This window comes from Sinocyclocheilus rhinocerous, unplaced genomic scaffold (assembly GCF_001515625.1).
Source record: "Sinocyclocheilus rhinocerous isolate Xijiao unplaced genomic scaffold, SAMN03320098_v1.1 scaffold1182, whole genome shotgun sequence".
Classification (NCBI taxonomy): Eukaryota; Metazoa; Chordata; class Actinopteri; order Cypriniformes; family Cyprinidae; genus Sinocyclocheilus; species Sinocyclocheilus rhinocerous.
In genome coordinates this window covers 364,978-381,692 of record NW_015624203.1, presented here as the reverse complement: position 1 = coordinate 381,692, position 16,715 = coordinate 364,978, and the positions used below count along the sequence as shown (strand labels likewise).

Here is a 16,715-nt window from a genome sequence, read left to right as displayed (position 1 = left end):
ACACACACACACACACACGCGCGCGCGCGTTTATTTAGCTATCTAAATGGGGACATTACATAGACTTCTATTGTTTTTATATACAGATAGTTATACACTTTTTAACCTAAACCCACTCCTACCCCTAACCCTACCCCTCACAGAAAAGTTTCTGCATTTTTACAATTTCAAAAGTAAAAAAAACTTTGTTTACTTTATTTTTATACCAGTTTTACAAATGAGGACATCCACAAATTGAGGTTTTTGCCGATTTTGTCAGGCTTTGCTCACTTTTGGGTACAAATTTGTCCCCAAAATATGGTTAAGTACACACACACACACACACACATATATGATTCCACCCAATCAGCTTATCTTTGTAAAATGGAACAGCTTCTTAAATAACTGAATGTGCACTCTTAACTTCAGCCAATCAAGCATTATATTATGATATTATGATAATTAAGCACTATTTAATGATACAGCTAGTGATTAGAACTAAAACTTGGTAACCATGAATGAATGCATATTTGTCATTTTAACTGAACTTAGGACTGGTGGTGGTGTTTAAGATATTGTTGGTCATAGGTAATAGTAATTATTATTAAAAGATACTACTACTACTATCTGCTGGATCTGCTGGGTTCATGAATATTAATCATGTTGTCAGCGTTCGCTCGAACTGATTTGCTGAAGTGACTGTAGGGACGGTAATAGATGAGCGCCAACCAACGAGAGCTGTTCGCGCATTAGCTCCGCCCACTGCCGAGAAACCGGCATATCTCCTGCTTGTTCTTAAAAGCTGAATAATTCTAAATGAACTCTGTTATTTTGACAGGAAAATACAACAAAGAATATGGTTTACATGTAACGCGTCGATTCAGCGTGGTATGCAAGACTCTCGCTCTCTCTCTTTGCATGTGTGACAGATCGCTTGACAGAGAGCGAAACTCTCAAGCGCTCAGTCAGCGTGTTTATCGAAGGAAAATCTGTGTTGAACGCCTCTCACACACATACTGGCGAGTAAAATCTAATAATTTATTAGCCAATGGCTAATGTTAGACATTATTTAGTCGCCCAGAGTAAGATTTAGTCGCATATGTGAGTGATTTACTCGCAATGTAGAGGGTTGTAATTTGGTTTTATAGTTATATGTAAAGTTTGTATGTTCCAATTCCTTTGCAATAAAAAAGCGCTCCTCTTGAGCATAAAACAACTTCATTAAAACTTAATTTTGACTTCAATAAAGACCTGATCATTATAAAGACAAATATCACAGCTTGCTCATAAATCTGTTTCACATTGGGAAGACATATGAGAACTACCTGATTCTTACTGTTGGTACATGTGTAATTAAGCAACACTGAAGACTTTACATTAAATTTTGCAATATATTTTTATAAATAAATTACAAATAAAAACATTTACAATACATTTTTGAATCTAGTTTATATTTTGATTAGCCCTGATATTCTTATACTTTAATCGTCAAACTTAAAAAGTCTGAAAAAGTGGTATACATGTCAATTTAGATTTAATTATGCATCATAGAATTACTTGTGAATTATGAAATAATTAAGAAACAAGAATACTTATGAGATCATGAATTTGATGAATGGTTCAACCCAGAATTGTTTGAGAATGAATCACAATTAATATAATCATAATAAGCTATTTTACAATGACACATATTTGGAGTAGAAAGTTGTAGCTACTTTGTGTTGAGATTAGGACCAAATCTAACTCTAATAGTGTTAAAACCATTTCTGGTTTCCCCTACCGACTGAGCCAGTTTCAGGCAGATAAATCTCTCAGCACCATCTTTCCCATGTACCTTTCACTTTCAAAGACTGCTGATGTAACAGGTGTCATAGCAACTAAAATAAAAGAACACAGCTTCAGAAGGATTTCATCACCATAGCACTGTAGGAGCTTGTCCGAATTATTGTTTGATGCTGCTTCCTGTAAAGCCAAGCCACCTTGTGTTAAAATATGACCTGAGGCATTTTTTAAAAATTTAATAAAATAAAAGCACTGAAACAAATCAGTCAGATTTCTCAAGTATTTGTTTCAGCCTTGACTGAAGTGCAATAAATCAGTAAAATATTGTACTTCTAAGTCATGAAATCCAGACACTACAAAACTGAAAACGTATGGCAACATTTCAACTTTTCAAAACTTTACATACCTCAATAACACCTGTACAAAAAGTCTGAGCCCACTACAGCATCTGGTTTGATTCAGTCATGATGTGCTTCAAAGACCAGCTCCCATTACTGTGGTAATCCGTGTTTGATTTTTCCTCCTAAAGTACTTGTGAAAACAGCAGCTCTTCCTTTAAGGCTGATGAAATGTGTCTAACTCACGGGTGTCAACTCACCTTGCCAATGGACCGTTCCACAAACCATTTTAGAAAAGGGTGGCTCAAGAATTAGCACCACATGACATTTCAAATTAAAAATCACTTTGGCATTTAGATGGCTCTGATTCAAATGTTGCAGTGTGAAATTAAGAAAACAAGAAAGTAGTTTTACTGGATCATTGAGCATCTCTATAAATCATATGCAGATTATTTGACTCCACCCCTGCTGTGGTGATCAAGTTCAAGTCATCCTCCCTCAGTTAATGCCATAGGAGAGATTTACCAGTTCTAATTGGATTCTGAAGCTCAGAATGACACAGCTCTTGTCACTAAAGCCACACACCTTTATTACGCTATTGGGCAGAAGGATAGGGAACACATTGCAGCCATACATTTTGGCATGGCAATACACGTCCAAGAAGGGCCTTTTACTTAATGCTCCACTTTAACATTTAAAGCTACATCCTGTAGCTGAAATATTTAGTTCTTTAGGTGCACTTTAATAGCTGAATATGTATGTAATTACTAAACGAGGGAGGAAAAAGGTTAATGTCCTATTTTAAGCAGGTTTTTGGAACAATGTTGCAACCAAAGTCTGTATTTAAGCCAATGGAAGAAAGAAACCCATTCCAGCTGTATCCTGGGAAAATCATTAATTACTGACAGTTGGTCTATTGCAAGAGGGATGTGGATTCTTATCTGCCTTAAACAGAAAGCTTACAGGAAGTGTAAGACAAATGTCAACACAAGCCCAAAAATTCAAGGAATGAAAAGAGCAATTTCTCTTAGCTTTGGTCACCCCAGGATTATTCCATCTACAGTATCAGTGTACAACATTGTTCACCAGCCAAATAATATTTCACAATACTGGTGTTTTTACCCTAAACTTTTTAATGGTAGTATGTGTATATATATATATATATATATACACATACTACCATTAAAAAGTTTAGGGTAAAAACACCAGTATTGTGAAATATTATTATTATAAAATAACAGTTCTCGACTTTTTTTTAGAATAGAAAGAATGAATATGAATAAAGTTCAAAAGAGCAGCATTTATTTGAAGAAAAAACTAATATTTTGTAACATTATAAATGTCTTTACCATAACTTTTGATCAATTTGTGTGTCTTTGCTGAATAAAAGTATTTTAAAGTATAAACTATAATGTTTTTCAAGAAAAACACCCCATAAAAAAGGCATTGTACACACACAGACTCACTGTATATTTATTTATTTAAGGGGATTTTATTCGCTAAAAACAAATCTTTGAAAGTTTGCATTGTCCTTGTTTTTACTCACGCTAGTGTTACTGAAGGTTTTTGATTTCCCCACCACATAACACAAAATGAATTATCACACAAAATGTTCAGCTTTTTCTATACAATGTGACTCTACTGTCTGAACATTTTGTTAGATAACTTCTTTTGTGCTATCATACACAATCAATGATTGTGTTATGGCTCTACACCACTAGGTGGCAGTAGTCGTTCTATGTGAGAAGCTGGCTACAGTAGAAGGACTGGCCTCTGAATGATCTGTTCATAACAAAAGGTCTCTTGGGTCAGTAATGTCAATAGAGCATTCGAACACATCCCAATTAGAAAACAGAAGAAAAAAAAAACACCCTCTGTTATTGTCAATAAGCTATGATAAATTAAACGTGCTCCCCTGAGGTCTTTTTCCAAACACGGTCTCTGAGAATAGTAAATAAACAATCAACAAAACTTCACAGAAAACACAGAGAAGATTATTTATGAGAATGACTAAATCTGAATCACAGAGATAAACATCATCTTTGATAGTTTCACTGGGGAATTCAAGGTCATTTCAAGACAAGCCAGTTGGCAGACGTTCCTAAAACAATAACAGTTTACAAAAAGATTTCTCTGAATCAGTCACAACAGAGTCACAACAAGAAAGCGTAACGGCTAACTTGGATCACGTGTCCCTTAATAACCAATCACAATACAGCCTTGACGTCACTGAATTTCAGTCAGAGTTGTACGACACTCAATCGCCGTTTACAGATCCCATAGGAATGAATGAGAAGTGCCGTAAGCTGAATCCCACCTGTCACAAAAAGTCAGTGACTTCTCTTATAAAACGGCATTTTTTTCGTGGTAAACTCTAAAAATAGTTCAATCCAAAAGTATTGTTTAGTGTAAAACATGTTGAAGATTAGCAGATAGGCTGTTGATTCATTAAATGATAAGACGTTTCCTCTAAAAAGCTGTTTATTCAGAGTAGTGAAACCTCTCCTCCATTGACATCCATTTAAAAAAATGGCCTCTGGTCTCCTTTCCCACGTACTGCCAGACCGGAAGCGTTAGCTTTAGCCGTTACGCTTTTTCGGCTAATGGTTGCAGACTTGCCTTCTAGTGGCTTTGTGCCACTGTTTCAAGGACTTTATGTGAAGTCACTGTTTTTTTCTAAACCCAACAACCACAATATTCATGCGGAGCATGCGCAAATAATCTGCACTGCAGATTTCTTTTCCCTTTTTCCACCAGTGACAACAATGATATTTTCATTCATACTTTTGAGAATCGTTGACTCTTTCTTTGAGCAAAACAATCAGTAGGTAAATCTCTAAACAGAACAATGGTTCCCAACCTTTTTTGGCCCAGCATTGTGAAATATAGAAACGTTTATGAAATCGTGTTTGCATAAAAGGGTGTATTAAACTGTTCAAAAACTACAGTAAAACCAGCAGCCAGATTATTATAATACTCAGCTAAAGTTCATCTGATGCTTTCTGTAGCACATCTGTGCTATTGGTTTGTAGGGCTCTTCTAACAGACAATCCATTTCTGATACTCTTTTCTAATAATTTATAGTTCAAATGTTCTTTTACCCCTTTGAATCTCTTCTTATTCACCAGTTCCAGATGTGGCTTTTTCTTTGAAACTCAGCACAAAAGGCTGGCATCCCAGCTGAAACTGCTGCTTGGCATATACTTTTCAATAAAGCTGCTGGCTGAGAACCTGTAAGGTATCAGTTTCTAAAACTAGAGACTCTAATGTATTTGTCCTCTTGTTATTGTGTATCTGAACCATCCGCATCTATCTCTGTCTGAGTTAAATCCAGTTTGCTGCTTTTGTTTAAAACATCAGTACATATACTCATAGAATAGCCTTCATTTCTTGAAATTTTTTAAAGCCAAATTCAAACTCTGAAAAACCTAAATAATTTAGAAACTGGGTGTTTGTTGACTTAAGACAGTTCTTGCATTACAATTTGCACACTTTTTAAATAGCTCCTATTGTAGCACCAGACAAGACAGTCTGTAAAAGTGTGGATGAGTTATCTAATCCACAAGCAGCAGACTCCAAATCCCATTTTAATCACACTGACCATAATCCCTAAAAATACCTCTGTAGTTAGATTACCTACTCAGTGGGGCATCTGGGCACACTGGCATTCACAGAAACACTCAACTGTGCATTATGCATGAGTGACAATATTTAGTGTGTCATAGGATGAATTTCATTCACCTAAGTGTTTAGTAATCATGTTCATTAAGGTTAGTTAATCTATTTAATCACTGTGTGACATTTATCACTTGTATTACTATGGCGAACTACAATCATTGTATAAACAATTGGAATGCGTAAAAAACAGTTAATGTAGTTCATCAGTATTACCCAAAATTGTATCGCGTAAATATAGTGATTACAAAAGATGACTAATTAAAAGTAATTTGGTGTGTCATGCAGTATCGTGCCAAACCAATTAAAAAAAAATTCAGTTACCAATAACTTTCACAGTTAGCCATGACTTATTTATTGCACAAGCAAAAGTTTACATTAATACATGGGAACAGTGAAAAGTGAATAACACTGGGCTGGTCATGCGATCTCAAATGGCAGCCTCCATGAACAGGCATGCTTATTCTAAAATAAAACAGTTTTTATTAGGCTACTGATATGACAGCACTGTTAAATAAAAAGAAAACTATTAGGAATCATTTTTGTTAATTTAAATAAAGCTGAAATAAAATAAAATATAAAATACAAATGTTAAATGAAAAACACAAGCTTAAATAGCTGAAATGAAAATTAGAAATGTTGCCTGGGGAACTAAAATAAAAGACATTTACTAAAGTTAATAAACTAAAACTCAAATAAAAATAAAATAAAGCTAAATATTGAAAAACAAAAACTAATAAGAGAGACAAAAGTAAATACCAAAAATACTAAAACTAAAATTAAAATGTAATGTAATATAAAAATAAAAGCTAATTTAAAACATTAATAAATATTATAATAATATATAAATGATACTAAAATAACACTGTATGAGCCTTCATCTCATGTGATCCCTTTTAAACACTTTAGTACTGTTCATTTCTTTGTATAAAATATTTTAGTGAGGAAAAACTTTAATTATAACAAATTACTTAATATGGATATAAAACTTATGACAGTGAACGATGTATCCAGGCATACAGATGGCCTTGTTCCACCATAAATGCTATGCTCTCTATTTGTCCAGTGCCTTGGTCATGCCAAACTAAACAATCTATCTCCAGCTCATGCATATTAGTTTCAAATAAAGTCAGAGTATGCAAAACAGGCACCGTCTACATACGCGACAACTTCCTATTTCCTCATTTCATAGTCAAATGCTTATTTTGTTTAGGCCTTTTTTCAGACATGCAATCTCGTTCAAAAAGCACACTGTTAAAAGCCACACACCACCCTCTGCTCTACCATAATGGTACAGATCGAGTCACGTGGTATGCCGGGCTCAGGGTCGTTTCGGTCACAACCCAGTGATCTGCCTCTGGCTGACATGACATCTGACAAATTTTTCTTGCAATTATGAAGAATTATGACAATGACACCCGCCTCGACAGGTTTTTAAAGCAACATGAGGGTGAGAAGTGGAGTGATGTAACGGCATGTTATTTGTTAACTGTAAATATGTATTGTTATACAGTGGGGTTCAAAAGGCCTAAGACCACTTTTTAAATCTGGGATTCAAATATTATTTATTTTCTATATATTTTTCTATATATTATAAGTTTTACATTTAATGAAATCTTTTCACTCAAACTGCTATGCTGACAACACAAAATAGTATTTTCTTATAAACGAAAAAAAAAGTATTTTCATAAGTGGACACTATAGTTCTGACTTGTACTTGCCCTCCCAACATTTTCACTGGGCCAAACACAAAAATGATAAATGTAAGAAAATGTTTATATACACGACCATTCAAATGTTTGGGGGACGGCAATATTTTTTTTAATGTTTTTGAAAGAAGTCTCTTATGCTCACCAAACCTGCACTTATTTATTTATAAAAACTAATACTGTGAAATATTATTACAATTATTACCCAAAATCCATCAACAGACTTCTGTCTGTTACCCAAAACCTGTTAAATACCAAGCCTTGTCTGGTACTAAAATCAGAGTTTTACTGCATTTTGTTTAGTACATTTTGTTTTATCTGCTTAAAATTGTATGGAAACTAATGTTACTTTTTTTCAGATTTTTTTTTTTATAAATTGAAAGTTCAAAATAACTATTTATTTGGTTCTTGGATCCCAAACTTTTGAACCATACAAGAGCTTAAAAGATCAGGCTATCCATAATGACAGCCATTCAAAGCCATTTTAAATGAGATTCACACCTCTTGTTAAACACATGAGTCTGCACACTGCCCACCCACGCCCCACCTTCTACTGTGGTCCAGCAATGATTTGTTATCTGCTCTCTGTTTGCTAATTCTGACTCACCACCCATTGAAATTATCCACTACAGGCACAGGAAAATACAGGAAAACGTATGCACAGCATAATCACAGCTACAAATAATAAACTATTTTTGTCCACTTGAGCGTTTAGGTTCTCTTGATTTAAAAATCCAAACATCACATCACGAAACATTCCTGAATTCTTTAGTGATTACTCTAATCCAACTGAATAGCTTGTGAGTAGTTACATGTCTGTTCAACAATGTCAACCACTTATCCCTGATTGCCTAATCGGACCACATTCATTTCACTGTTGAAGATACGAAAACGTGACTCAGTCCTTGGTTTTGATGTCACCATACACAACCCCCATTTCATTTTGCATCTACAATAAACATTACTCCAGTAAAAAATGCACATGCCAAAAAATGCCATTGCTGAGAGACAAGAAGTGGGTTTAATCTTAGTTTTGATTCAAGACGAGCTTTAAATTCATAACTCTACTACAACTACAGTGAATCGTCAATAGATATTCAATTCACCTTAATGTAGAATTCGAGTCACCTTCTATCACACGGCAAACCTGCAGTAATGACTCTGTCCAATAGATAAACACAGGCAGTTTTTCTCCCTGGATGACATTGTTTGTTTAGCAGTTATGCTGTAATGCGACCAAACGCACTTAGTGTTTCCCAGATAGGCAGAGCTGAGACAAAGAGGACAGTGTTTGGCACACAAAGAAGTGGACTGAACAGCCTGCTCCTCTTCAACTGAAATGAGCCAATGTAATGCTTGTTTAACAGAAAAATACTATGCCTTTCATAATGCAGATCTTTTCTATATAGACAAGATAAACTCAAACCTGAAACTAACATCCATTTGTTTCATTTCTCACCAAGAGCAAGTGTTGCTGTAAACCTATGCATACACTGCTTTCAGGGTGAGAAAATCTCACATTCATGTTTTAAGTTGGAAAAGAGCAGAAGTCCTGAGAAAACTGAAAACATTCAGACCACGTGAATCAGGACCAAATCACTTCATTTGCATCACAGAGTTGACACGTGCTCTCTACCCGCAGTGTCCACTGGCTGAGAACATCACTTCCAGCCCGCATGCAAATCTACTGCATCAGATAGAAACTTCAGAGAGGGTTGTTAGTGAAAACACAGTGTCTACTCACTTTAATGTTAGCTTCTGACTACGTCAGTAGAAATAGGAAAAATAGCTGGGTACATAATATATATATAAAATTTTAAGTAATACTTCCAGCATATACATTCAGTATATAGCTGAAATAAAAAATTAATGCCTTAAGAATACCCTTATAATGTATTATAAATACGGGCTTCATAGAAAGTGTTACCTAAAATGGAAACTGATTCAGTTTTATTTTAGTTTTCTATTCCTCTACCTCACAGTGTTTGCTTGTAAGTGCTAGAAAGTGATCTGGCAGAACTGGACCATCAAGCATTCAACGGTTCCCTCAGCGTCAGATGAACTAGTGATGCAAACAACACCAATCCCCAATGGCTACACTCACTCCCTACCTACCTGTGACGTACATTTATTCATTGGTGTTTCTACCTAACAGGGCAATGCAATATTGATGGGAACACAAATAATCCTGCTCAAAATATTCAATCCATCTTTTAACATGTAACAAAAACAACAACAGTAAGCAACCACATATGTCTTACCACTGACATGAGGAAATGTCAAAGACCCTGTTTACCCCTGCCATTAACATCCGTTTCTGACAATCTGAACTGAATGCCAGTGTAAGCAGGGTCCAAAATGTTTTGCTAGCTAGATCCTTTCATTGTGGCCTCATTCAGTGGTAGTATGCATGTAAACACATCACAATTGTGGTATAAATGCTATACCACCCTGATCACCTGCCAGTCAATCATTGTGCTAAAACAATGATTTTAAACCTTGCCAAATGGCTTTAATATGTCCAGTTAATATAGAGGCTTGACTTCTTAAATAAATGAGCATTCTGCTGAAAATGTCCCATCTGCAGTGAGATTAAACTTTGGAAGTATATTTGCAAGCAACAGTCTGTTGACTTTCTGTGCTTGCGTATAGGGATGTAACGGTATGAAAATTTCATATCACGATTATAGTGACCAAAGTTATCACGGTTATCAATATTATCACGGTTTTGTTAAATTTAGATGAAAATGTTCAAAAAGAACTGATACACACACTGAAAACATTTCAATAAGTTTTATATTTGAAAATCAACAAACCACAAATACAATTAGCAGCTATATGCACTTTTTTTAGCATAAACATTAAATTAACATTAACATGAAGCCCTAATAATAATAATAATAATAATAAGAAATCACTTATATATACAGTGGGTACGGAAAGTATTCAGACCCCCTTAAATTTTTCACTCTTTGTTATATTGCAAACAACCACATTGCATGCTGCTTCTGCGTCAGACTGATGCTGGCTGGACAGGATTTACCGCGAGTTTTCAAAAGCGTGATAATCAAATACGGTTTTGATGATAATTAAATTTTAAACGATAATACTAACCGTCAGGGCATTTTATCGTGATTTATCGTGAAACCGGTAATCGTTCCATCCCTACTTGCGTATCAACGTGCAATAACACACTGATGTTGTCACGAAATCAGAGAACCTTCACTCAAAACCTATATACAGTATCTGATGCATGTTAGGTGAAAGTAGCTTGACCACTTATGATCAGATTCCACAGATAGGTCTTAATCTCAGGTGTATATCGGCCCAAAAATGATAGTGAGGTTGAGTATCAATTACCTTTTCACCATCAGGCTGAGAGTCTTGTGGGATCCTTTGATTAGGCAGATGGCCTCTTGTCTGTAGCCGCTGAGAGAAATGTTATTGACGTTGACAAGTTCATCTCCAGCCTGCAGTCTTGTGGTTGTGGCCTTGCTGCCCTCTTCCACCTGTGACACAGACAATACACTCAATCTCAATCAAATCTCTTTGTTTCACAGCCATACATCACCTACAGATAAATTGACCTGTACCAATAGCTCTCCCTTTGTTGAGAGACTGAAACTAAACAAACTATGACAATATCTGGACAAGCATTCACCTTTGGTAAATGATCTAGTCACTGTCAGGTAATGCAGTGCGATTATGCTTTGTTCCGATAGGAAGCAAAAATCTGAATGTTTGGCATATCCAACTTTTTTCAATTTAGTTGTTTATAGTGTGAATGGCAACAAAAAAAAAAAATCAGATTTTTACACATCCAGTCCAAACCAAATTGATTTTTGGTTTAAAATCGGATGAAGTTTCAGTGTGAATGGTCACGCTATTTAAAAGTAGCCCGTCACATTTTTGTTCACTCTTTCACTAAAAACTAAAATATATCCACTGTGTAGTGAATAAAAAATGAAGCATCCCGTTTCAAACACAGTATATGCAAGAATATGCAAAACACAAAAATGCAACAATGCTTATGTTATTCAGTATCATGGCACAATGTCACAATACACATGAGCAGAGACAAAGGTATAATTTTTGGTTCTTTCTTTTCTCTAGACAGAATGTGCAATATTGACAAAATTTATTTTTTGGGATTGGGATAATTTGAGAATATTTTGCTGTGCGTGTTTTTGTGCTGGCCTATTGTGGACTTCCTCAATCTTTTCATATATTATAACTCAATTCATTCAAAACATCTGATTCATTCAGAAACAAAGCAAGTGACTGTCTTCATGATTGAATCATTCACTCAAATCAGTGTTTCCCCTCCCACTAGTATTTGTGAATATTAAGCCGCAAAACGACTATTTAAATATGAATTCTGCGTGTCTATGTGTTAATGAATGGCGCAGACACGCGGTTTTGTTTACTACTCGTACTGAAGCGCGCGTAACGCTTCAGGTGATATTAACCGTCTCACTAATGAGGACATACATACATGAACAACATCTTCAGAACTGCTCTGAGAGTCACTTCATTAACATTTTACCGTTTCATTTGAGTAAAACTATCCTCATATCCAGGTCCGGATTAAGAACACATAGGGCCCTGGGGCTATTGCAAACCCAAGGGCCCCCATAGTAGCCTATCTTGGTGCCACAACGTTTCCTACCACAGGAATAATTCGTTTTTTTTATTTATTTTTATTAAATCTCCAACACACAGAGATACAATGAGTATGCACACTAAATATTCCAGGCTACAACACATTAAAAGAATAAATACAATATATGAAGTCAAAGCAAACAGGTTTCCAGAAGCAGCAACAACTGTTAAGCATATACAGCTCCCTTAAGGAGTTTAGTTTAAATAGTTTTATTATTAGAAGGTCTTCTTTCTGGCCCTAGAAGAGGAGAATCATCAGGGCTGGACTGGTGCTAAAATTCCACCCATCTGGCCCACACAGTCCCCCATAAATGTTTTGCTGTGGTTAAGGCAATTGGAATAAATAAATTATTCATTAATAAATAACGGACAAAAACAAATTATATTTTGAATACTTAAAATGCATTTAACAATATTAATATTCCATTATATTGCAGGCTCTTAATTATTGAAATCATATTTTTTTGCAATTAAAGGTAATATCGCGTGAACATTTCACATGAAATTCTGTCAGTGCGAGGGGCAGATGTAGGGACGCGCGCCGCGAGGTGTGCAAGGAAAATACAACCGCACTAGGCTATAGGCTATATTTCTGGCCAGTTGAATAAATAATTAATCACAAAACTATCACAAAAATTAAGTATCTTGGGGATGATCGAGGGGCACAAGGAAAATCTCAGACCCGGCCCTGCAGGTGGCCGTCTTGAGAAGCGAGAAAGCTTCGGAAAACGGCTCATAAAAAGGACGAGGACGTGAATGGTTTTTACAAGTCGGAATGTAAAATTACGGTAATATCGCGTGAACATTTCACATGAAATTCTGTCAGTGCGAGGGGCAGATGTAGGGACGCGCGCCGCGAGGTGTGCAAGGAAAATACAACCGCACTAGGCTATAGGCTATATTTCTGGCCAGTTGAATAAATAATTAATCACAAAACTATCACAAAAATTAAGTATCTTGGGGATGATCGAGGGGCACAAGGAAAATCTCAGACCCGCGGCGGGGGGTGTTTCCCGCGGCCATGGAAGTAATAATGCCATATTTCTACAGTGTCAGTAACTGCATGTTAAATAGCTTAGGTGTGGTGCTGTGGATTAAATTGCTTATTGTAGCTTCACCACAGAGACTTTGCTGTTCACATATAAGTGTCGTGCGTCAAATTCAAATGGGCAAGCGCTGCTTAATATCACTTCAATAGAGCGGCGAAAGTGTCAAGCGGGAGACCGGGTGGACCAGGAGACACCGGTCCGGTGTGGTCCAGCTGTTCTCTTGCGCTGCACGGTTTAGCCAGGTAACTTAGTGCTGTTTCATCACTTGGCTTTTAGTGTTTGTTTCCCATGCGCTACGGTAGTGCCGAGGCGATTAAAAGATACCCGCAACTCTAGTTTAAACAAGTACAAAGACATTTTTATCGCTCATATTATTTGGACTGAAATAGCGCAGACACTAATATGTGGGGGCGTGGTGGGATTTCGGCAATCGGCACACCGGGAAAAGCTCGGGTGCTCCAGATGGCCAATCCGTTCTAGGTCTACTTTTCCTTTCCTCCACAGCACAGCCAATCACATCGGGCCCCCTCAATCCGCGGGCCCTGGGGCTTCAGCCCCACCTAGCCCTTATGTTAATCCGGCCCTGCTCATATCATATAAACACAGGAATGTAAAGGTATTCACGACAACCCGTAAAAATAAAGTTCGGTTTAACTTGATGGATATTACTATTTATCACAAATTCACAATATTCATTTCATATCATTAATGGGTAAGGCAATGCATTCCACACGTTTGTTGGACCTCAAGAATAAAACGTAAGCTAATGAATATTATAATTAATTTACAACATTGTTTCTATTTAATGTCAAATAAAGTGCTGCACAACAGTATTTATATACTGTGTACACTAAAACATGGATGAAAATATCTTGATTGTACGTATTCCTTAACAATAATAATAATAATTTGAGAAGTACATTTTCCAATACATTAGGGCTGGGTATCGATTCAGATGTCCCGATTCGATTTTGATTTGCAAGCTCTCGATTCGATTCGATTCGATTTTTTTATTACATTCAGTTAATATAGTTTTAATACAAATGCTATTGATATTTCTAAAAAAAATGAACAGTAAACATATTTGAGTAAAACTATCCTCATATCATATACACACAGGAATGTAAAGGTATTCACGGCAACCCGTCAAAATAAACGTTTGGTTTAACTTGAAAACATTGCAGCAGAAATATATTACTATTGTTCAGTAGAATGTACGTAATAGGCTACTGCTACTACTAAAATTATTAAAACCTTATTTTTAAGTTATAATCATACAATATTTCTTCAATGTTTTAATTGTAATATTAAATCCCCTTTATTTTCCAAAAATAATTTTTTTTTAATTTTCATTAATTAAAATATAGATTAAATTACTGTTTTATGCCTTAAAAAAATGTGAATACACAACACAGAATTTCTGAGGAAAAAAGCATAAAGCTATTGTAAGAATAAATGAAACATGTTTTTGCTGTTTTTGAAAAAATAAAACATTTCATAGGGCCCTAAACATGTAATTTTTGCTAAACTTTTGATAAATTGATTCACTTTAATTTTAATTAGATTTAATTAGACATGTTTTTTGATTAATAAAATTATATTTAACCATTAAAAAGGAGTCCCCCCCCCAAAGCCATAAAACCTAGGGGAAACACTGCAAATGATTTGTTCAAAAATGCAAATTCATTCAGTAACGAAACACAGCTTTGTGTTGCAATGGCTCTACTCCATTTTTTCTTCGAAACAATTTTTATTGGCATTCTAACTGCATTCTGCAGCCAATGCGTGGATTCTCAAGGCTTGTTTTGTTTGGTTTTTGCAACGTGAGTGACATCTCACACATCATTAAAACAACATTGCACACCTCTCCTAGACACTACTATGGTAAGCAGTGTACATATACTGGATATTAACTGTATGAAAGAAACAGATCTGATTTAATCATGTGCAAAATGACAGTGTGGACAATCAGTTCTAAAGATCCGATTTGAAAAACAAGTGTGAGTAAAGTCTTAGAGCATTTCCTAAACAACTGCACACAGTCCAATGCCAAATATATTATTTGTTGTGTTCTACCCTTAAATGACCAAATGAGAAAGGCATGTTCACCTTTCTAAATCAGCACAGGGGGGCAAGTCATACGATTTCCACATCAACACTTTACCTCCAGAGCCAAGCTAGAAGCGAGTTAATCATAAATATTCTGTCATAAAGAGCAGATTTCAGGGAACATGTAGCCAAATAGGGGGTTTGGTTTAAACTAAAGTAAATTCCTGACATGATACGTAATACTGCTCTATCTTCCAGTAAGCCAGTTAACTGCTATTTGAGCCTTTACCCCTAAGTTGATCACGACTGTTCATTATTTACTTTGCAGTTATGTCTATTACTCATCAAACATGATCCTCTCTGGGGAGATAATATTCACAGGCTTGTACTTTTATCATAATATGTTGCTATTAGTACCATAACATTTTTAGACGGTCAACTTTAAGCTCAAATAGACAACAAACCTTGAGTGATTATTCTTGCTTGCTTTATCACCAGCTGTGGTAAGATTCAAGCACCAATTGGCCCTATAATAAACTTATCTTACTGCGTATACGTGCTCAGTCAAGAATGCACAAATGTGCCTATTTTAGTTATTTCCGTTGCATGCGGTCTTCCCTGCATTTATTATTTTAACAGCAGCAGGACTCTGTGACATCCTGACTCGAGAGCCCCCCTCAGAGTTTATATAAAAAAAGGAAAACTTTTAAGAATGCTGAAATAAGAAGCACTTAGAATAACTTCAAACGTTAATGTTAAACAGGCACGCCAGTGGGTGCCCCCTGGCATTCCACACCATACTGAGAGAATAAATGACTTAGAACAATGGAAATGTTCACTAGAGAGGTATCAGACCCACACAAGCATAGCAAACACAGTCAGAGTGTCAGGGATAAGGCTGGGGTTGTCATTTAATGGGAATGTGAGGTAAAGGCAGAGGTGAGAGTGAAAAAAGACAGATATTTTCTTCTCTGTATCATGCATATGCGTAAACCTCAAAACACATCTGCAGAGTTCAAGTCGAGACCGAGTCTGAGTTCATGACAAGACCATGACAATGAAAATACGGTCTTGGACTCAGACTTGAGTATGGTTTCAAGTACTACAACATTGACTCCCCAATTTCACGCGTCATTTACATGGTACTTCAAGGTTTGTCAAAGAACACAATGGTATTACCATTGTACAAGTTCAAAAAATCAGGGTATAAATCTATTGGATTCACTGTTTGTGCATTCAAAAGTCATTTTAGTAAATACAGAACTATTTCAATTAACAATTCTATTCAACTGGATTTCGATTAAATTCAAAAGCCATTTTTGCAAATTCAGAACAATTTTATTCTATTTCATTAACAATTCTATTTTGTAACATTACAACACATTTATAAAATACTTCCCACTCTTTCTTGGACAAGAATTAAAAAAGAGAAACTAATTCAGACATCAATGTATATGAATCAGCATGATATA

The 16,715-nt window shown here is 35.7% G+C and overlaps 1 protein-coding gene across 7 annotated transcripts in view; it reads right to left on the bottom strand.

Annotated features, from left to right (window-relative positions):
- shroom2a (shroom family member 2a) overlaps positions 1–16,715 on the bottom strand; it is a 77,359-nt gene that overhangs the window by 31,722 nt on the left and 28,922 nt on the right. For 4 of the 7 annotated variants that reach the window (XM_016550744.1, XM_016550763.1, XM_016550753.1 and 1 more), the window contains exon 2: positions 10,844–10,992. In XM_016550744.1, the coding sequence (XP_016406230.1) occupies positions 10,844–10,992 (149 nt within the window). Of the gene's footprint in view, positions 1–2,167; positions 2,310–2,359; positions 2,415–10,843; positions 10,993–16,715 lie in introns of those variants that run through there. The other 3 variants (XM_016550778.1, XM_016550793.1, XM_016550806.1) reach the window with 2 other exon arrangements.